Source organism: Sylvia atricapilla, chromosome 3 (genome assembly GCF_009819655.1).
Source record: "Sylvia atricapilla isolate bSylAtr1 chromosome 3, bSylAtr1.pri, whole genome shotgun sequence".
In the NCBI taxonomy this organism is placed as follows: domain Eukaryota; kingdom Metazoa; phylum Chordata; class Aves; order Passeriformes; family Sylviidae; genus Sylvia; species Sylvia atricapilla.
In genome coordinates, this window is record NC_089142.1 from 68,804,502 (window position 1) to 68,827,898 (window position 23,397).

Sequence of the window (23,397 nt, forward strand, 5' to 3'; positions counted from 1 at the left end):
GTAACATTAGCACAGTATCAGTTCCAGGGATGGGTTTTTTCAGCTTTCATGTCAGAAACACTGTCAATGTAATAATCAAGACTAATAACAAAGTTTAATCTCAAATTTATTCCTGTCACTCCTAAAATCATTACTTAAGTATTTTCAGGGGGTAAAAAATCCAAATTATTTATTTAACACAGAATATTTTTTCATACTACAAAGTACATTTAAAGAGGGTGCAGTGTTGTTTTTGGTGACTTGGTTTTCAGTTTATGCACTGGCAAAATGCTCAGACATTTTGGTAACAAGGAAATCATGGAGTTACATTTCTTCAATTGTTTTAATTAAATTTAGGAAAATTAAAGCAATGGAATAATTAAAGTGGCCACAAATCTTGAAAAATCTCTATAAAACCAGCTTTTTGCTTATTTTACAGATTATTTTTAATAATTTACAAACAGTTTCTTTCATTTTCTTTGCAAATCTGCATACACTATTAACATGTTTGGAGAGAAACTGGGAGAGGCTGGAAACAGTAAAAGAAGCGAGATTTGAAAACCCTGGAAATCTGGATAATTTTTAATAATAGTTAAATCAAATCACACTGTCTATATTTACATGTGTTATAAATACAGAGAAGATCTTGTGTTTCTTATATAGACGCAGTACATGACTAGGTTCATAGTCCCAGCATAACTCTGATACAGTACAAAACAAACATCAACCTGTTTTCCTCAGGAATATGAAGGGCCATGAACTGCAAAGGATTCAGGCACTGTATCATCCAGCCTTGACGTTCACTGATCCGAGACACATCCACCTTCAAGAAGTGGTTTGGCACTCTGCTCCAAAGCACATGAGTCAGAAACTGGACATGGAGGCGTGGAGGACATTGAGAGACTGGGTTTTTGTGTTCACTTTTGAATAATCCAGCAGATAATGGCATTACATTCTAGAAAATTCCAATGGAAGAGACAATCAGTTTCCTCATCTTAACCAAACACAGTATTTCTCTCCCAGAAATATACTCAATATATAGTAAAGTAGAGCAAATGCAGAAAATCAGCATTTTCACTGGTATTTAAAACCAGTTAGGAACTGTTGGAAGACCAGCAGCAAGACAGCATTTTCTATACTTGTTTTTTAACAGCCAAATTTGAAATAAACTTGACTGCCACATGAGGTTACTTCCTTGGACTCCATTTTTCTTTTACCTCTTCTGATTTCTTGGACATCCAAATATCCAAAGTAAGGTAGAAAAAATTAGCTCAGTTTTCTTGTTTTCTATATGAATGTTCTTTAAAAATTATTTTAAAACTCTAACCAAATTCTTCAGATACACCAGTCATCCTTGCTCTGTTTATAAAATTAAGATATTTACTTTACCTACCCAAGTAATTTTGTTTCACCACGAAAGACAAGATTCAGAAAAGTCTGATCAGTTTCAGCTCTTCCTAGTCAATGTACTGTATTTTAAATTCAATAAGTACTTAAAACAGAGTTAAGAATAAAATTTACAACAGTGCAAACGCTTGGAGTCATAAAAATGTCCCAAATGCCAAGAATACATCACAGGAAATAAATAGCAAAAAATAAAATAAAAATAAAATAAAATAAAATAAAATTATTTTACGTGATATGTTAGTCCTACACCTGCACAAAACCAAGTATTATTTACCTTTATTCTTCCCAATTCAAACTGGAAAACATTGGGGCTTGTAGCTTGAGCAAATACAGCAGGAAACAACTTTGTACTTGGTTCAACCTAGATCAAACAAAGGGGAAAATTACTGCCATAACAGTGATGCTAACTTTTTCTTACAGTCTTGTACTGAAGCCTCTAATGATGCAGGCTAAGGATTCAATTTTCCCCCTTCCCACTGCAAGACATCATCAAAAAACACTCACTTGATAGTAGGTGCCTAGTTCCTTGCCATTAGCTGTGAAGGTCAGGAGGCCACTGGCAGCATCAACCAAGCAACCGATCTCCAGACCATTATTGTTACGTCCTTGTCCAGGGCTCAGGCTCTCTCCTGCGCACACCATATAGCAGTTGCTGCGTTTTATACTGAATGCCAAAAGATAAATTTATTTATGAATGGTGTGCAAAATTCCTGCAACAAACTAAGAGCAACCTTGCACGGCTGCAAACATACAGGGCCTTGTGGCCAAAAACAATGGATCACATCCTAACCACTGCCAAATTTCAATGAAACATGAACATCATAACTGAAAAAATATAAAAACTGAAGATAACAATGTATGAAAAATGTTCAAATCATTTGCAAAATACCAAAGATGAAACTGACATTCCAAGCCAGGGTTTTAAATCATTTGATGTTCAACATAACAAAAGCTTCTCATATGCATAATAAACTGAAGTGCTGAGACCAGCTCCTGTACTAATTTTGGCCTCACAAGTCAATATTTACAGGAGCATAATTTCAAACTATATAGAAAGCTGCACTATTTTACTTTTCAGTGCCTATTAATTGGACTAGATTATTAGTCCACTGTTTCTACACGAGCAAGAGCGGGTAACAATTAAATTAACACTTTTTCCTACTACTGCTGTTTTAATTATTTTTTCCACATCAATCCAATTACATTAAATGGACTGGATTTACATCTTATAAATTGCAAGTTGCTTCTATGGGCATAAAATATAGGTCTTTTTAAGCAAATTGTAACCAACCTCTCATGAACCTTCCCTTTTTCGTCTCCCAGTGTAACTGTGACGGTACGCACTCTGTCCAAGTCAAAGCTTGTGTCATACTGGTGAAAGTCTGATGTAATCCAGCCCACCCAGACATTAGCAGGCTCTTGGCCAGGAAATATTCTCACTGAATAATAGTACTGTTAATAAAAAAAATAATGTCAAATGTTATTGTTTGTTCCCCAGTGTAACAGTTTGATTCAAAATTAATTCGTTGCTCTAAATTTGAAAACGTGTAATCTCTTCAAAACTAGCATAGGCTTGTTCAAGTATAATTCACAAGCAAAGCAACAAAGACTATAAACACAAACCAAAATAAATCCAACAAAATATGCATTTTAAAACAAAAAATTGACAAGATTAAATATGCAGTTTATATGCTTGTATTGAAGGCTTCTGCATAATAGCATTGTAAACTATATTTCTACAGCAACTGTAATTTTTATACTACATATGATTCAGCTTCTAGTATCTAATATCTTTTAGAAAGAGAACACATTCAGAAGAGGAGTATTTGTTTTCCTTTGAACGCTGAGGGAGGAGTGCTTATGGAACTGATCTTGTCAGAGAAAGATCTACAAAATCTGCACAAAACTTCCACTGGGAATTACATGAAGTAAATGTTCTGAAGAATTAGTAGAGATGTTTTCAAATGGTCCTGAACACTGACCTACTAGTTTAATGTACCTCTTCCAATTTATTCCATTATTCTAAAACTGCTTAATCTTCCTCTTTTATGTCTGGCGTTTTCAACAGTAGTTTCAAAAATGCATTCAACTAGTTTATAGGTTTTCATTTGGAAACGGTTTTTCATAGTCTGACAATGAAATCAAAATAAAAGGGACAAAACAGTCTCAGCTTAAGCAGAAGTTCAGAACTACCACAGATATTTAAATTGAAAATTAAATTGTTTCTGAAACACTTATAGAAAGAAAAAACATACAAGTGTTTAAAAAAAAAACGGAAACCAGACAACTACAAAACCCCAAACAGCTAAAACATCAATCCTATATTACAATACCGTGGAAGTTTGCATCAAATAATCATAGTCATCCCTATCATCTGCTAGCACATCCTCAGTAAGCCGTGCAGAATGACTCGTACTATAATCTGGCTTTGTCCTCCTGAGCATAAATCTGCAATAAAAAAAAAGTAAAATTAAAATCTCTACTAAAAACTCAAACACAGATGCAAACTATTCAGAAAACAGAAAGAGATAAGCTAATTTATAAAAATACTTACATTAATTCTGACCTTAAACTGTAAATTCAAAAGTTACTTGACTGGTGTATCAGACATGAGTGGCATTTTGCTCTACTTTTAGAAGCAGAAGGGAAAGGAGTGAGAAAAGGTAGCAAGTTACTAACCTTTGTTTAAGACGTGAGGGCTTTTCTTGAACATAATCTTTATGGTTATTCAACTCTGGTTTTGTGGCATCTTTTTCTCTTTCTGTCCGGTCAGGAACTAGATGACCATGAGCAGTTTTCATTAGAACCTCAAAATCAGAATCAGCATCATAATCTTCCAAGTCATTTTTTGGGGCAAAAAGACCAGAGCCTGGTAACCCTCCTGCAGCTGATCTGGAGAACACCTCAGCACATTCAATGGGCATGCTTAATCGAAAAAACATGACGTCTGTTTTACTGTTCTGTGAGCCAAAGGACTTCTGTGTGACCTTGAGACAGGGGCAGCTGTCTATGGTGCCATCAATTCTCATCACCTACGAAACATAAAGATGTTGGTTTTTTTGAAGCTGATGCTTTTTCTGCCACATAAATATTCAATTCTATTTCTACAATAAGCATCCATAACTTGCAAAACTTGCAACAGCATGGTGTCAACACTCATTGCAATCATGTGCTGCCATTTTGAAGGGAAATAAATACTATGAGGAGGTGATGCTTTTGTTGCTCCATTGTTAAATTAAAAAAAAAAAAAAACTGTCACAAAAAATTATGCTTCTCACCACAACTCTTTGCAATGTAATTCCAACTCTGTCTAGAATAACACAGGGCAAGGAATTAAAACGATGCATGTACATATGAAAGAGCATAAAGTGTTTCTTAAATACTACACACCACCTGAAAAAGACTTATTACATAATTTAAGGAGGATTTCATGGCAAACTTACAAGGCATGAATTCAGTTCTATCAAGATGCAAAACTGATTGGGACATAAATGTTGACAAAAATGCTAATAAATATTTATTACAATCAAAACCAATCAGCTGTGGAAAAATCAAAAGGTGTGTGCATGAGAACACCTGGTATGTGTTATTTAAAAATGCCAAGTTTCTGGAAGTTTCTTACATAGCTCTCACTGCACAAGGAGTTTTAATGAGGAAATCTTGTATAATTTGTCTCTCAGAATGTCATGTTAAGACGCATCACAGGTTTTGCAGAAAGAAAAACTACCAATCAAACAATTACATTCTTTGCAACTCTACAGAATATAAGAAATTAGTGACAGGTGTTAAGGTTCATCAAGAAGTAGGTCAACATACCACATTAAAATCTTGTTTGGAACTCAAACATATTCAAGTCCCTAGAAACATTTCTCTATGATCACAAACCTCAATGTGTTCATGGTTTTGTGGCACTGGTAGAAACTGAGGAAGCCTTTTACTCAGCCAAATGGTGATGTCTCTGTTTGTATTAACAGCAAAGGGTTCATACCCTTCCTGTAAGCCACATATAGTGAAATATTTTAGAGTGCTGACATCTTTTCCAAAGTTCATTCTTCCCACTTGAGATGGGCCCAGGCTGCACACAGGTAGAAATCCTTAAAACAAGATGAAAGAACACGTGGGTTGTACATAAAGAACATCAGTGAACTGTTCTCTTCTGTAACTGAATTAAAAACCATTTGTGGAAAAAAAAATCATAAAAGCACAGATTATAAAGGTAAGCAATCATCAACAGCAGATCACATCTTGCCTATCACCAGGTAATGTTATCTTAAACATCATTCTGAAAAAAAAAAAAAGTCTTCTAATATTCATGGATATTTTTAGGCAACACTCAAGCTACTCCACAGAGTCTGATATCCAGCTTTTGGTTAATTTCTCTGTTGAACTGAGTATTGTCGATTTTATTTAAGTCTTACTACTTTTTGGTATTCCTTCTAAAATGTCATTATTCATCGTATTTTGAGAGAATCCTACTTAAAAGTAAGACAGTGTTTCTCTATGCAGCTGTAATAGTGGAAAAACCCCTACAAATATATACAAAGTGCATGTCATAGATTTTTTTTTTTGGTAATAAAATTAATTAATCTTAAAAATTCAGAAAACTCTGGCTCTGGAAAATGAGAACTGATAATATGACACCACAGCTTCATGAAACTTCAGGTATTTTGGTTTGGTATTGTGTTTTCTGTCTTACCTTTTGAATCAGCTTTACATTTGTATGCATCTTACTGTTTCACTAGCACATTGGCGACTTCTTTTAAAAAACTTTTTTTTTTCCTGATTCCCAAGAATGGGCAAGGGCACTTTCCCCATACGGCTGTTGTGTAGGCACATTCTTCTTTTTTTTTTTTTTTTTGTTTGTTTGTTTGTTTGTTTGTTTTGGTTTTTTCCCCTCAATTTTAGCTTTACAGTCTAAAAACCTAAGAAAACCTTCTATTTCTTCTATTTATTTTCATCACACTTTTCAATTTCCACAGCTAAAAACTACTTTGTAGATTGATTTGACCTAGTTATTAACAAAATGTTTTCTTTTTTTATCAACAAGAAACATGAAGCTCTGTTCAGTGATTCTGATTCATGTTAATATATGAGGTATTGAAAAATATAAAGACAAAATACAAAGTAGTTCCTTGCTTTTCTTTAGGCTTCCAGATTATAAAAAAAGAGCAGAATATCTAGCCATGATGTTTCTTCTTCAGAGAAAAAGCAAACTCCAGAGCACCATTTACAGGAATTACTGTTCACTAAATAAATGATCAGCCTTCAGTACACTATTTGAAGATTTTACTACATATACAAATAATACATAGTACAAATGCACATATGATTGTCATGTGCATTTGCATTAGATATGATAAATTTAATGACATAAAACTATTAGCCCTAAATTGAAGTCCAGATTTTTATCTTTACAGCTTGGCTCTTAAATCATAAGGCATCAACTCCTCAGATAACACAACTATAACAGACAACATGATATGTGTCAATTCTGCTAGTGCAAATTCAGTGATGGACAATAATGCAAGTGTTTTCCAGCACTAAACAGAACACAATTGTATTAAACAACATGTAACTAATGTGGTTAGCTATAGTAAGAAAAATCACAATCACATATAGAGAGATGTGCCATGATAAAGCCTAGCAGTTCTAGTAGGGAGAAGTAACTAGGCTCCCTGTTGAGTTAAAGGAGTCCCCAATATGTTGCAAAAGTTGCTAAGCAATGTCAAAATCAAAACTGTTTTCAATAACCTCACAATTCTCATCTCATCATCCAAAAATGATAATTCTTCTACCTATGTATTTTTCCTGTGGTTTCAAAAAAAAAAACCCAAACCTACCAGACAGATTTGATGTGAAGCAAGTATTTTAAATACACACACAAATAAAATGCAATAAAATGTAAAATAAGCATTTGCAAGATTCCCTGAAAGAAAACAAAGAAACACGGGAAAACCTCCTACACAGGTAAAGCTGTCATTGATTTTTTTACTCAATGTAGTGTATCTCGTCAACCTTGCCAATGGAGGCAATGTGAAATCAAGATGACAGTCCCTCTCACCAACACAGTTCTCATTGATAACAGAAGGTACTGTACATGTAGCTGATTCCTGCATGTAATTGTAACAGTACAGTAACTGTGGCTCTGCATAAATGGAATATCAGCACCAATCCCAGTTCCAACCATGAAAACCCTACTTCTGTCTCTGGTGAAATTCTGCATTGATTTACCAATTATTTAGTTGTCATTTAAGTGTTTTAGGGCTCTTCTACACATGGTAAAGACAGAGCATCTCATCATATGGGGGGTGTGCTCTTTCTACAGAATAAAAATGGATTTCAATAGCCATCTTTGTATGGGTATCCAGCCATTTTAGATATTATTATTCACAGATCCCATGTAATCCTTGCAATGCTAGAGGCTACATAAAAAGATTATTTCCCCCTAACGTGGTTCCAAATCTCCATATATATAACTGGGCTATGGAGCAAATTTTATTTTGCTGTATGAAATAGCAAAACAAGTAAAAAGACTTAAACATTACCACATGAAAAGCAACCCCCTAGCACTGTCCGTCATACATAGCAAAAGCACAGGACAGCAACACTCTTCATAATGTTCTCTATTTTCAAGAATACAACATGAACCTCCTGATTTAATCTATCAAACACTACAAACAGTTCCTGCTCACAGAGATCACAACTTGACAAAATAAAATTTTGGAGTGTACAAGTGTACCTGTTCATATCTACAGTTAAATTTATTGGCTACAAATGCATAATATGATGCAATTATGCTCATCAATTTTACTACCGAGATGATATCTCATAAATAAATTCAACTGCAGTAATTCCAAAAAGCTCCTCTTGTTGGTAGTACAACCTAACATGCAGCACAAGCTGTATTACTCAGCTGGCAGAGCACCATATCCCCTTTTTGTTGGTCTTAAGTAAATTAAATCTACAGAACTGATTTACTGTGAGGCTGTGTTAGAAATTCTAACTGCTTTCTAATGCGAAAGGTTCCTTTCTGCAGCAACACAACATGCGCATGATTCACTCCAGAAAGGTCTCAGTGCTGTTAAGCAAGACCAACAAAACCAAAGCCAGCAGAAAAAAAAAAAAAAAAAAAACACCACAGCTCAATTTTTTTTTTGGTTATTTCATGTGTAATAAATATGCATAATAATTTCAAACACAGCTTTTGAGTATTAAATCTGAGATCAATCAGCACATTCCTGTGAAAAAAGACTAGAATGTTATTTCAAAGGCCGAGCTCTTTCCTACAAAAAAAATACCACAGGAACTTAATGTGAATTATAAGGATATTATACAAAATCTGAGAGCTTTGACATAAAGTCTCTGACATGGCTACCAAAGACTTCAGGCTCCATGTCAAGCCAGGAACTCCTTTAGCAGAGAGATCTGGTTCAATTTTAACCTGCAGGTAGAAACAAGCACCACAAAAAGTATACCATTGTGATTTCATCAACTTGGAATAAATCCCGCCTCCCCTCAGAATTTAATGGGATTGGAGTTTCTTTCAGAATCCACTAATTCCTCAATGGGAATATACCAACTAATAACTGGAAAGCCATTAAAATGTAATGGCGCCAAAATGACTTTTTGCATATAACACTAAGTCAGTTCACATATTCCTTGCCCTCATCATGTTACCATTGCATCTAAGGAAATCTAAAGGCAGTAAAGTAAAAGGTACCAGTACAGAAAACTAATGGCAATTGTGTAATTTTAAATAAAATAAAAATATTTCTGATTCCTAATGTATGGCAGAGGAAGGGGAAAAAAGTCTCCCGAAGTACTCCTGAAAGTAAAATACTCTGAAATCCAGATGAAAATCAAGTCATTAAAATTCAGAGAGAACTAAGAAATATGAAATTTGTATTTCCCATGGGAATAAGGTAGGGATGAGTAACCCAACAGTATCATGTGGAGCTCTTATTGTTCAAAAACTTTATCTCTCAGCTACAGCTGTATTGTTTAACAGATGTATAATATTTATAGCAGAATATATATACACCTACAAGAAATGAAAACTTAAAGCTTTTTTTTTTTTTTTAAACATTACCATAGTTCAGAAGTTTTAGGCAGTTAACTTATTTAACATTATTTCTTACCCCTTTTCTGTTTCTATCTGCACATAGGTATATAATTAAATTGATAAACAAAAACACTTCTTTTGAACAGAATCAACCTGCCACCTGACAGACTCTCACAATCTTTGCCATCTCTAGCAATCTCATAATCTCATGTCTTCACAGAAAAGTAGCACCTGCTTGTGGATGCTGAAACCTGTACCAAGAACGCTACAAGCATAAAGATCAATACGCTGGTTCAGAAAGAAGCAGAATATTTTGGAGGATAGTTTTGTATCAGTTGACTGGATAAGGTGTCATTTCTCCTCCCAGTGCTAAAACAAAACCTTAAAGATGGTTTAAACTCGCTACCACAGTTTCTCACTAATTGGGCAGATGCTTGGTATTATTTCAGTACTTCATCTAGACAAAATCTGATGTCCTTGCCCCACATGGCAGGGGGCTGAACTAGGTCCTCTTAAAAGTTCCCTTCCAACTCAAACCATTCTATGATACATTCTATAATTCAATTAAATCATATGGTGATCTACTGCAGTGAGGATGAAATATTGAAATAATGAATCTGCTTCTTCAGACACAACCCTGAAAAATAGTTAAAGGGTCTCACAACAAAAGACAGCCACAAAGATCACTACAGAAAAAAGTCTTTCCTCATTTTCACACCCAGCAAATTTCCATTCCAAAAGGCTAATTCTAATCAAATAGTAAAAAGGACAAGGCAGGGGAGGCAGGTGCAGAGATGAGAACAGGAATATGAAAGACAAAACACATTAAAGTGAAGTCAGAGCAAAAACCGGGCAATAGCAAGTTAATAGCATGATCTAATAGAGTACTTACCATCAGCAACCTCAAAGTCCTTGAATGCAAGTTCTGAGCCTGAGTCATCAAGCAGGATTTCACCATTTAAGGTGAACATCATAGTGTGCTCATTCATGTCAACCATACATCCAACAACATCTCCTGCCAACCAAGAGCGGCCAAAATGCTCATTACCTTGATGCCATCGCTGTGCCTGAAAATAATTATAAGCATTTAAAAGAAAAATATCAACAATGCATGTGTTCTTGTCATCTTTAAGGGTAGAACTAATAATTAATTGCCTCAATTAAGATGGCATTAAAATGAACAACTCTCACAGAATATCATTCCAAAACTGTGTCTGTGAGTAAGTATCTTAAGCTGACTTTGAATACAGAAATCCAAGAGTTAAATTCCTGCAAGCACCCCTCACATGACCATTATAAAACATTGCTAAGAGAGCTGACATGGAAAATTGCTATTTCAACATTTTAGGAAGAATTAAGAGTATATTTTAGTTTTCTGCAGAAGTTCCATGGAAGACTTGTAATCACAATAATACGGTATCAATTACAATGTTTAATAGCTACTTCACAAACCCTTTTTAAACAATCGTTTTTATTTACTTTAGCAGCCCATAAATTCATTACTTGCAAACAATCTCTATTGTTTCTTTAAGTATAATTCTTAAAATATTTTGTGCAAAATAAATTAATCTTTCTCTCATATTAGATTTTGGAAGAATAGAACTGTCTGTGAATGAGACAAGCCCTGGGTTTCCGATAGATTCCAGAGTAGCTGAGGTAATGATTAATGATTCCTCTGACTGACTTCCAAGTCAAAGATTGCAAAGGCTTTCAATAGGGTCTTGGATTGGAGTTCAAAAAAATTAACATCTGTTAAGCATTATGATAACCAAGCACTGAAAAATAAGCATTTATAACTAGTAATAGGATTGGATTCCTATTCACGTATTTCATCAAAAATAGACTTTTATGCACTGTGATCATCCTAGAAGTTATACAAAACTAATGAACCTTTCTCAATACCTTGAAGGTCAATTTTTTTTTTCCAACCAAGGAAAGAACCCATTAAAATCATACACAGCAAAATAGTTTTGTGAATTGAGATCTAAATGTAGAACCCTAAGATTCAGAAGGCAGGTACATAGCTATTTCAATAAAAATTGAGGACTTAAATGAGTTATGTATGACACTTTACAAAGTCTTCTTTCAAGGCATCTTCTCATGCAACACAAGAGAGGGAAACAAATTCCCACAGTGTAAATAAAATACATCTTGAGAAGTTTGACTTGCTTGCTACATCAAGGAATGCTGTTGATTTCTGTTACAGATTTTAAAAGTAATAAGGGACATTAATCCCAATACCAGATACAATAAATAATTTAATAGTGAGTCATCAGCAGCCCTAATAAAAATTAAGGTTGGGATAGCAATTGCACCTGCCCTCATACTGAAATTGAAAATTTCCATGAGTCATTTGATTTATTCTGATGATATTCAATAATAGAAAGGTTTGTTTTCCTATATATTTCTAATACTAGATTTCAATCAGTCATTTTTTTCACTCAGAGTTAAATTTGAGCAAACCTTAGTGGTTCTATCATACTTCATTTAAGCTGTAAGGATTTCCCTGAAAATCTAGCTATACTCTTTGGAACTCTTACATTTCTACAAAAACTTTGTATCAAAGTGTGCCTCAAATGGTGTTAATAATCTTAACCATATTTATTCCCTAATGGCACTTCTTATAGAGAACAACCAATTAAAACTTTAAAGAAATTGCTCATAGCTAATTACAGCTCTGCCAGTATTATGAATTTGATTAAGCCACTTTGATTTTCAATTCTTTTTATATACTGTAGAAATAGGTGAATTTGTGAAAAAAACATTATAGAAATGCCAAAGCTTGCTAATTAATTTTTCAGGTGACACTGATTCTAGTTACTCTCCCTAGGGCCTCAAAGAAAAAGAAATAATTTCATGAAACATCAGTGAAAGCAGGGAAGGCAACTGAGGCAACGATACATGGAACAAGACACACAAAAGTTTTGCAGTCACTCATATTACTACAGATGAACACATACAAACCTTAAAGCCATCAAAAACAAAAGCTTCTTCATCTGAGCCAAGTTCCTGATCTGGCAGACAACCTGGCCTGGTCCAGCCAACCCTCATGTCTCCTGCAGTAACTGCCTCAAACTCAAAGTACCACTTCCCAGCCTTCACTGCATAAGTCTTTTCTGTGCGGAAGATCCTGAACTTTTCCATTATCCCACTGCACATGTCCAGTCTTGTTGCTGTAAGGGTTAAAATAATAAAAATAAGTATAAAAGGGGGAAGAAAAGTCAATGCAGAAAATACTATTTTCAACCACTCTTAAGAAACAGTGAAAGCAAAGGCAAAAAAGGTAAAGGAGTCCCTTTAAGCATAGAAATGAAAAGAAGAATATGCCTGCAGAACAGCTGTGTGGGGAAAGTGTCCTTGCCCATTCTGGGAATCAGTGGCTTAACAAAACAAAACCATAAGAACCACAACAACAACAAGAAAACATCACACACACAAAGAGAAAACTTAGAAATCTGAATGCCACTACAAATAGATGACTCAAGGATCACTCTGACTCTTTTTCTCAGATTAGCAGGGTGAAAGGTCAAGAGCACGGATTTTCCCACAAATTTTTAATGTATCAAATAAAGCCTGTGCAAAATTTGAAAAGTCTGCATTCCAGTCTAATCATCGCACTTCCTCTTCCCCCTGAGTTTGTTATAAGATTAAATTTGTCTGCACCTACAGACAATGTCTGCACCTGTTTGTTAGACAATGCTTAGAAGTTCTGCCGTTCTCTTCTGTTTTCTCACACATATCAAGGTCCACATTTTGAATATCACCTAGGAGAGCCTATAAGTTCACATACTTCAGAATTAACCATCACTTCTCATGCCACCATGCCTGACTTCAGTTAGTTGAGGTTCATTAAGTTTCCTCTAAGCAACACAACTCTCTGCCATGTAGTTCTTTATCAGTAAAATTTTCTCTTTGATAGTCTACACAATTAATGCCTCAAGAACACTTTTGAAGACCCTTAGTACCTCACCTGTAGGGATGAAACACCACAAAGCATGGTAATTGATAAAATATTTCTTTTTAGATTCTATGCAACAAAATGCTGTCTAGAGGCTAAGCAATCTCAAATACACAACTGCTGTGGAGAGACCAGTAAGTATTAATAACAAAACATAAAAACCAATACTAGAAAACTTTTTAAAATTAATGTTTAAATAAAAATTAATGATTGGAGATGCAGAACACCACTAGAGGGCTCTAAATCCCTTATTAACAGTATGAATTTTCGCTGATGAGAGGATCCCTGTGACATCTTTTATGCACCTCCAAAAGACGAGAAACTCACGAACTCCAAAATCTAAATCCCCAAAATGACTATAAAAACCTTTTGTGGAATAAAATTTCAGTCTTTGCTCAAGAAAGATCTATTTGTGGGACACTTTCAGAGTCAAGGATTGTACTTATGTCCTTTACATTTCATTAGTAACTCCATTCACAGAACTAGCTAAACACCCACTGTATTCTAAGGAAAAAGATGTGGTTTTCAACAGTTTGTTCCCCAGAAAAGGCCATGTGGTTCTCAGAACTTCAAATTAAAAAGGGGATTACTATTGTTCAGCAGGATGTGGAACAGACTGTGGAAAAGGAGTCTCTCCCCCTCTTGCCATTAGACAGCCCCTATATCTTGACAAGAGGCAAAGGCCTCTTGTACCAGCCAACCCAGCTTTTCAAAACCAACAAGTCATGCTCAGTCTTTCTTTGCAGCATCTCCTTCCCAACAGTGGGAGGGGAAAAAATTCCAGGATTATGCAGCAGGGTTATACTCTCCAATATTAGTAGATTTAATAGTGAGACCATGGCACTTTGCCACCAACACTCTCCATAACACTAAGGAACACCATTCTACCTATTCAGCAATCCAGCCTTGTTACACATTCTTGGTCTCAGCAATGCCTCATATTTAAGTGTAATTTGATAGCAGTATCTCATAAAGGCTGAGGATCAGAGTATGCATGTGCTTTGGAAAAAAAAAAAAATCAAATAGTAGGTTCCCTGTGTAGACTTTATATATGAGTTATGTCTTCTGCAGAAATACTTTACTGAAGGTCTATGGCCTAAATAGGTCAAAACTTAACAACCATTATCACTATGCAAAGAAAAAAAAATGAGGTTTAGACAAATTTCTCAAAATTTCCAAATTTTTCTGAGATGATAAAGATGCTAGTTTCAATTTTGATTATTCCTTATTTCCTTATCTCTAAGTGAACTTCTAAAATAAAGTTGATAGCGATTAGTTCTTTATATTTTATTTGTACATTATGTCTCCTGATATCATGTGCTATTTTAGTATTATAAATGTTGCAGTTATAGAGCTAAATGTTGTACTTCCTTTTAAAATTCTTTGTTAATAGTTCAGATTTCTTTTTTTTGTGTGTCTAGGATGCGTCAAACTGAAAATACTGCCCACAGTATCAATACAACATTCAACCAGGCAATTATGCAATTTCAAAGAAAACATTGTAAAAAGTGAATTAAAATTTCCTTATAGTCTAATTCTACTTCCAAGACGTGAGAAAGTCCAGGAAACTTAAAGACTCTAACAGACCATCTAATTATAGGCTTGCAGGTTGACAGCCACAGAAATTTGGTTTGCAGTCATTCATTTTAGAAAAGTTCTTCATGTAGCTTTAAGTGTTTAAATACAAGATTGTATATAAACTGTAGAATTTTTCATTATTTAAAGTTAAAATTTAGGGAATATAAAATTCACATCTGCTGAGTTCATGTATTATTTTTTTTTTTGTAAATACTCATTTGAGGTCACAGGACAGAGAAGGGAAACAAAAAGGAAAGGAAACAATAAGGAAAGAAAGGAATTAAGATCTAAGAGAACAGAAAATGGAGAAAAGCACCTACTAGATTTGAAAACACGGTTCAAAATATTTTATTGGACCAACAAATTCAGTAGCAGAGTGGAAAATTCTAACCTTTTTTTTTAAAAAAAAAAAAAAAAGACAAAATCAATTACCATGATCTTGATCAGGAGCTTCCAGGTTGTAACCATAGCCTAGAAGGGTGCGGACTGCTTCCCGAAGACTGTCTTTGTTGGACTTCTTGGTCCGATCATCCAAAAGAGCATATGGTACAAGGCGAGGATTTCGTCGATTTTTCACATCCTGCAAAAGCATGAAAAATCAGTTCAATTTCAGAAACTGTGTTTGTCTTACAGACAAGATTATTCTTCAATAGCAGCATAAAAATTACTGCTTATATCAACTGAAATCATGTAACTTCAAAAAGCACAAGGAATCAAAGAAATTGCAACAGTCTAGAAATTGCAAGACTGAATTCACTAAAACCAAGTGACACACACAAATAAACAAAGCTCTGTGTCTTACATCTGCTGTAAGTTTCTTTCAAATTTACTTAATAAAGTAACAATACAAACCACAGAAACATGGATAGATCCAAAGAGTATGGCAGAAAAGTCAAAAGAATTCTATTTCATACAGTGCTTATGGAGCAGCTACCATAGAAAGAAACTTGTTTCTAACTAAAGCTGAGACATTGCTGTACCACAAATACACTGGTGTTTGTTTAATTATTATAGAACTAAACAAGATAGATTAAATGCCCAAATAATAAATGTGATAAAAACAAAATAACAAAATATGACTAATAAAAAAAAAATAAATGCAGGCAACACTAATTAAAAAATTACAAAACAGATAATAAACCCATGCCTTATTATAACAAGTGCTTAAGATATGTATTTTTCAAAAATATAGGGGTTTGCAAGAATATGACTTATGTGCTCAATGTGTAGAGTTTTTGCAATAGATGATTAAACTAACCTCTCTCCAGATGAAATTAAAGTATAAAGTATTGGTAAGGTTTAATTTTGGCATTTTAGGTTTATTAAAAAACATAAATTAGGTTTTCCTCTACAGCAAAATTATCTTATTTGAAAGCAGTGTTTAAATGGATTATTTAAATAGCTAATCTAATTTTTAGTGACTAACCGAATTATTTTCTTGTCTATATTTTCTTCTCACATTCTGACAGAATTTGTTGGCAATGAGACAAACCATGTAAAGAATTCTCCATGTTTTTCCTAATATCTATATTTATAAAAAAATTACAGACTGGACATACAATATAAAAAATAGTTGTTGTTTGTTCTCTTTGGTACAAAATCAAAGATAATGAGAGGCTTTTATTGTTGGTCAGATTTACTAAGAAGTCCAAAACCAATGCCTATTATTCTAGAAAACAGTGTCTACAGTGAGAGTACCTTACTTCTTTTACAGCATTACAGTTCTAGTTTTAGGAACATATGTGGTTTCAATTCTGTCTTTGCAGGCAGAGAAGTAATGGCACATCAATTCTGAAAAAATACTTGCAGGTATCTTTTATTATTTTTTAAATGCTTAGATGCAAGGCTATCTCCCTCTTGTCTTGTCATAGTGAGCAGATATTGAAAGGTCAGTTATAAACCAGTGCTTGATGAAGTCTGGTCCTACAAGTTACTCCTCTAGGAGAAGAAATATTAAGGGTCAAGCATTACCTAATGCTAAAAGGGCTAACAAAAAGATAAAGGTAATGCATTGTTGGAGACAAAAACTACAAAACCAAATCAGCTGTAATTATATTCTGTGGAAAGGACAGTGGCAGGGCCAACACTAATACCATTTGAGGGATCTACTTTTCATATTTATTCCAAATTCTTAAGCTGACATCCTGCTTTGTCCAATTTTAATTTGGTAGATATGACAAAGGGCTGTGTCCTTCAAGCATATGCTGAAGTAAATGCTATGAGAAATTAATATTTAATATAAGAGTATTCACATTAACATCTAAGGTGATGACACACTATGAGTTTGATTATTTGTTATTGAAAGGATACAAAAAAGGGAAATAATTTCCTCTGAAGCACTCTATGTCCAAAAGTTATTGTGAAATACTGTCTTTAAAATATAGAAATTTGGGAAAATAAATATGTAACTTATTATTCATGATATAATGTTCAACTAATGCATTTGTAGTTGCCATAGGAACCATTAACACAAATTAACATACAGGCAATCAGCTGATAACTATGTATAAAAAGAAATATAGTATAAGTGCTTTTAAAACGGCTAAGCACAAAATCAGAAATGAGAGTAAGGAGAGGAAAAAATGGAATACAGAAATTTAATGTATTAAACCAACTTGATTTTACAGATTTTTTTTCCTTGAATCTAATTTAATTTAATATTGTGACCTTTTTCACCTATTCAAGACAGTGGCTACATCTTTAAATTTGAATGTGAGAAAAGATTTTTCTTTTAACGACCCTGTTCCTTTTTTTTTTTTTTTTTGCCCCTATTACACATCTATTTAAATTTTGAATGTGTTACTTATTTCTGAATTAAGCATTCTTATTGCTACATTCATCATAAGCTTTTGTACTAATGACCTTTTGCACCCCTCTGGTGTAGGTGTGGAGAATGATACTGCACAGTGATTGAGCTTTGTACATTCGCAATCAAGTCAACAAGAAAACTGATTAGCTAAGAGTGGTAATTTTTACTGAGTACATTTCCAAGTAGCACAGAGACCGAATTCCTCCTACTCAATACAGAGAAGTTATTGCAGACTGTTGAAATAAGTTTTAACATTCAGCATGAGTTTTTTAATTATTTTTGCCAGAATTTTCCAGATTTGACAGTCTAATTATTCATCAGAAGGCTGTTTTGTACAGAGTTTGTCTGGCAATACTTCTTAACAGGCAAATGGTTTGAGCTGGGTAGCACACATGATATTTATATAATTCTTTTGTTTTGAATTCAGAACCTATCATATCACAGAATAAAAAGGGGAAAAAACCCTATGTATTTTATTACACTGCTTTTTCTTCATTTCATGTAACAAACATTCATTAATAATTTAGAATTCAATTTACTTTAGTTAGGAAAACATTGCAACCATAAAAAGTTGGGATGCCTGGCAGAATGTGCCCTGGATACAAGTAATAATGTTAAATGTCAGTGATAGAGCACTGGAAAAGTCAGTATTGTTTTTCACAGCGCACATGACAAATGACAGACAAACAACTATTTGAATGGGCACACATACACTTCTTTGTAGGGTATGAAAAGATATTAATTAGGTAATAATTGGCCCAATTTAACTGCCTAATTTTTTTAACTACATATAGCTCTTAAAAGGAAGAGAAAAGAACTACAGAAAAAATACCTAATCACACACACTAAAAAACATCAACAAGCCTTGTAAAACTTCCATGACAGGTAAAGAACACCATTGCAAAGTAACTCAAAAGAAACACATATCAGATGTAAAGTAAAATTATTTTGTTCAATGAGTCCGTGACATCTCAATAACTGATCTCGTGGCACTAGACCTACAACTGGTCTTGGAACTTGCACAGACAGATCTCACGTAAAGAATGAAATGAGAAATGGCCATATCATCTACAGCAGCAGAGAAAACCATAGTCAAATTCTTAAAGCAGCCCTAAAAGAACCTATTAAGAGATGCAGTGTGTGTAATAAGATTGTGTGCTTCAGCAGGAATTCAGTAACAAAAAAACCAAGCACCACGTATCACGTAAACCTCTAAAAGACATCTGAAAATAATAATGTGGTTTTCAGAGCTATAAATGTCGTATTGCAAAGCTGTGCACTCCTGGATCTTCCCAAATCTCTGAGCACAGACCACTACAATAAAGGGAACAAAAGGTCACCAGAAACATATGTAAACAAGTGCTTATCAGAAAGAAAGATAGAAAAAGACTGGAAAGTTATGACACATAGTAGGAAGAGTACACGAAAAATATGGTAATAATTTATTGGGGATACACATTTTGTTATTTAAAGTCTTAGAGCTGTACAAATACATATTCTGTGTAGTACTGAAATGATTTTGTTCTCTTAAGCAAGGCTGTTAAACTACAAGCACAAAACAAATGTATTTCAGCACCCATCCAGTGAGACATATGTGCTGGTTTTTCCTTAGCTCCCTTTGCACCATTAGCAAACCCTCTTTCCACTGCTGAGAATTGATTCTGTCTGCTGTCATATCTCCATCGACACGCAAGATCTGCACCTCTCACTATCACAAAGATTTCTGAGCAATTGCCACAATAAATGCTATGGGGTAAGCCTGCCAGCAGTGCTGCCAGAAAACCAGTGAGCCCCCACGTGTGTGTGCAGCACCGACACTGTGAGCAGGACCGTTTACCTACACCACACCTTTCACGCCTCATGCTATCCTGAGGGCTAGCTTTTCCACACCTATCAGAGTTTAACATCTGCTCATGTTTAAGCAGAAACCATGATAATTAAAAATCCTCTTACAGGGAAAAAGGAAAAATACAGTTCTAAACTGGTTTTTACTAAAAGTATAATTTTCAAAGTCCAGAGCATTAGAACCAGAAAGCACAAAAAAAAGTCCTCACAAAGCTGTATTCTTAGCAACATTAATAATTCAAATGTACCCAACCAAAGAAGAGGTTGTATTCCTCACCTGGAACACTAGCAGCTGAGTTCTAACCTTGAAAGCATGTGTACCCTTAGTAATATGTGTACAGCTTCTGCCATCCTCACTGAGGACCACAGCCATATGGAATGCCTGGCAGAACGTGCCCTGACTATAAATGAAATGAGCTAATATATCCATATAAATCGTGTAAAATGTCAAAGTGAGGTAACATAAGTGGTTTTTACAAGGACAAGATGCTGGTTTTATATATAGTTAATGAAAAAATAAGCAACTTGATTTTTCCCACACATGCATATTTTATCCAGCCTGACTTTACAGAACAATGCCTCTCTTGCATTGCAGCCTTAGGCAGTCTGAGAAGACCAACTCGTGATAGATTAATGATGCCATAAACGTTCTATAAATCCGAAAAAAATAAGATCCTGACTTTAAAAAACCAAAATGTCTTGCATTTTTGGGCCAAAGAGAAGTAAGATTTCATACAATTGCTTGGCAATGCCAACAGACTATTCTAGGATAGAAACTTCAGAGCATCTTTTTTCAGATGCTTTTTAAGAGCAGAAGGAAAATTTTAGGTTTCCAATATTTATAAACAATTTTTAAAGCTGTGAGATTTTAATACTTTTTCTTTTTTCAATATAAATTGGGTTTCTGATTGTTAGCTTTTCTAGTGAGAACACAATGCAACATGAAGAAAAAGCAAGATACCCTTTAACTAAACTGTCTCTATACACGACAATGTATATAAGCTAAATGTGAATGAATCTTTGCCTGTCATCTCCACAATCAGTGGGGAGACCTAGAAGTCATGTATTCAGGAAGAGGGACAAGGCAAGTAAGTACTTTGAATTGTTTTCATTTACTTTCTGATTTCTAAGCTCAACTCTTTTCTCTTTTTTTGTCTTTTCCTCATTTGTATGGATGTTAGGATTCTCCTGTACACATAAAATCACAGTTTTATGAATGCTAAAAAATACCCTAAGTTCATGGGTAAACTTATATGAGTTCTGAATATTTTTCATTAGATTGTGAAGATTTAGTCACAAATACATGCTTTTATACTTCAATGTGATTTTCCCATTATCTTGTTATGAAAAATTCCTAAAAAGGAACCAAACAAAAGTTATGTATTAAAAATCATCTAATTATGACAGGGCTTAAATTCATAGGAGTAAAAAAAAAAAAAAAAAAAAAAAAAAAAAAGCCTTCTGTCATAGCAGAAACATGATTCTTGTAATTCACTTACCACTTACAGCAAGACTATATTGCTTCTTTGCCTGGATCTAACTCCTATATCTGTCCTTCTTCATTTACCATTTCCCCAGTTCCAAAACCACCAACTTTCACATAATCATGTTCTCCCTTAAAGAGACGCTGTCAAGTATTTTCATACTGATTTTTGTGCTTGTTTTTCCACTTACCCTTGCTACTCAATATGTTATTTTAAGCAGAAATACCTATTTTTCCCACCTGTTTTTGCTCCTTCTGCTTTCCCCCTTCATGGAGCAATAAGCAACTGTGAGTCTGTACCACCAAAAAAATTTGTTTGTGATCAGTGTCATCACAGCTGTCAGGACAGTTCTGGGAACAGGATTTATTATCTAACTTGTGCTCCCTCTCCTGGCTGGCTGGCTCTGCAGCAGCATAACAAAAATACTGTATAGAGTCACACATAAAATGCGGCTTGTTATATCTTGTTAAGAAAAAAGCCTGACAAGCAGTGATTGATTTAGAAGAAAGAAAATCTGGAAGTTGGAAGGCATTTTCCACAACAGTTTTTAAAGAAAGAAATAGTTTATACATTAGGCACTTGACAGTATTCCTTTAACTTTTTCATTTTATATAATCTCAAAATGATGAGGCTCTCATACTGAAAAGACCTACTAGATTATTTAATTCATCCTACAGCCACAGCATGATTGCTGTTCATAACATATTTCCCAGTGATTAGTTCATCTACTTTGAAACATCTGTAAGCTTCTTTCCCTTAGGAAACTATTTTACAGCTCTGCAAGATCTGTTTATAGTATTATACAGAACAATATCATGTCACTTTATTCCAATACTGTAACATATCACAGTAATATTACGAGACGGCAATATGCAGCCCATGAAATAAACCCACTGGAGTCAAGCAGATGCACGTAGCAGTGTGGAAAACAGCTAGAGCTAGCAGCTTGCTGTGATATATATGCCAGCTAAATGAGAGGCATCTTTGCATTGCACCTTGCTCTTCTGCTCTCTTCTTAAAGATTTTAATAAATAGCATTTGTTATCCATATATTCTAAGCACTCCTGAAAATCAACCGTTTGTCTTTTCTCCAGAAGAAAAAAAATATTTGAAAAGAGAAAGGATATGGAGTTAAGAGCAAATCAGCATCAATATCCCAAGCACAGCAGCTTCTGCAAGACATGCTATTCTTAAAAATGGGGAAAATCTAACTGTTTAACTATCCATGAGACTGTGGTAACTTTCTGCCAGGAGTAAGGGAGTAAAGCCTACTGTTCATCTTGTAAATCTGCTTCCTGAAGGTCATGAATATTTCTGAGCTCTTGTCCACATTTAACAATCGTACTCTGCTGAAAGCATAACTATGCCACTGTTCACTGCACCACTACACTGCATTCTCAACAACAGTGCACAACTCAGCACACAGAAGTCTTTAGCCAGTAAAAAAAAAATCTTGGATGTTTAAAGCATTGGCACTCAGCGCTGCAAAACCCCAATTAATTTGCCTTCCAACTCCAAATGCGATCAGTTTCATATGCATTTAAGCTCTTTAGTTTTAAATTCTCCAGACCCTTCTCTGCATGCCCCTAAGTGTCTTTCACTTGAGAAGGAAGAACAGTTAAATATTTATCATATATACCTAAGCCCAGTCAAGATTAGTAGCAAAAGCATTTGTCTAAGACTCTTTCAGAGCATAACCCAGTAGTCAAAATCAGAGCTTGATTCACGCCAACTACTTAAAAAATATCTGAAAACTTAACTAGGGGCTACTTTTCCCATAATGTTTCTATATAAAAACTTGTCCTCGGTCATCAGAATGGATGTAGATACCTAAATCCTAATTATGCCTAGTCAGAAATCTTTGAGGCTATGGAGTCAATCTTTTAAAACTCTTGAAAAATGGATAATGTATCACTCAGTAATTACAAGGCTAAGGGGTTTTAAACAAAACCTCTAATTGTCATGAGTTTTCTCACACCAGACTATAAATTTTAATAAGTGAGCAGAGATTTAATTTTCATGTTAAACTTTGTCATCCAGTGAGCAGGACATTTGTTAGGAAGGGAGCCTAGGGAAGGCCAAAGTTCTGAGAGTTTCCCTCATCAAAGTCTTTTAGGAGTCAATAGATAAAATACAGAGAGCTGTTAGGTGAGTAGATCAGAGTCCTCCTTTTTCCCCTCTGCTCTCTCCTGGTGAGGCTCAAAAATGTCTCCTCCAGGGCAACACTATTTTTGGTTCGACAGTTAGTTTAGTCTCTTTCCCTAAGCACAGCACT

At 34.6% G+C, this 23,397-nt stretch overlaps 1 protein-coding gene across 3 annotated transcripts in view; it reads right to left on the reverse strand.

The window, feature by feature from the left end:
* The window catches only part of RYR2 (ryanodine receptor 2), a 378,658-nt gene that overhangs the window by 129,443 nt on the left and 225,818 nt on the right, over positions 1-23,397 (reverse strand). For all 3 annotated transcript variants that reach the window (XM_066315680.1, XM_066315679.1, XM_066315678.1), the window contains exons 26-35: positions 15,417-15,564; positions 12,413-12,621; positions 10,341-10,515; positions 5,272-5,480; positions 4,066-4,418; positions 3,720-3,834; positions 2,678-2,838; positions 1,891-2,050; positions 1,661-1,747; positions 708-934 (exon numbers count right to left, since the gene is read on the reverse strand). In XM_066315680.1, the coding sequence (XP_066171777.1) occupies positions 708-934; positions 1,661-1,747; positions 1,891-2,050; positions 2,678-2,838; positions 3,720-3,834; positions 4,066-4,418; positions 5,272-5,480; positions 10,341-10,515; positions 12,413-12,621; positions 15,417-15,564 (1,844 nt within the window). The remainder of the gene's footprint in view (positions 1-707; positions 935-1,660; positions 1,748-1,890; positions 2,051-2,677; positions 2,839-3,719; positions 3,835-4,065; positions 4,419-5,271; positions 5,481-10,340; positions 10,516-12,412; positions 12,622-15,416; positions 15,565-23,397) is intronic.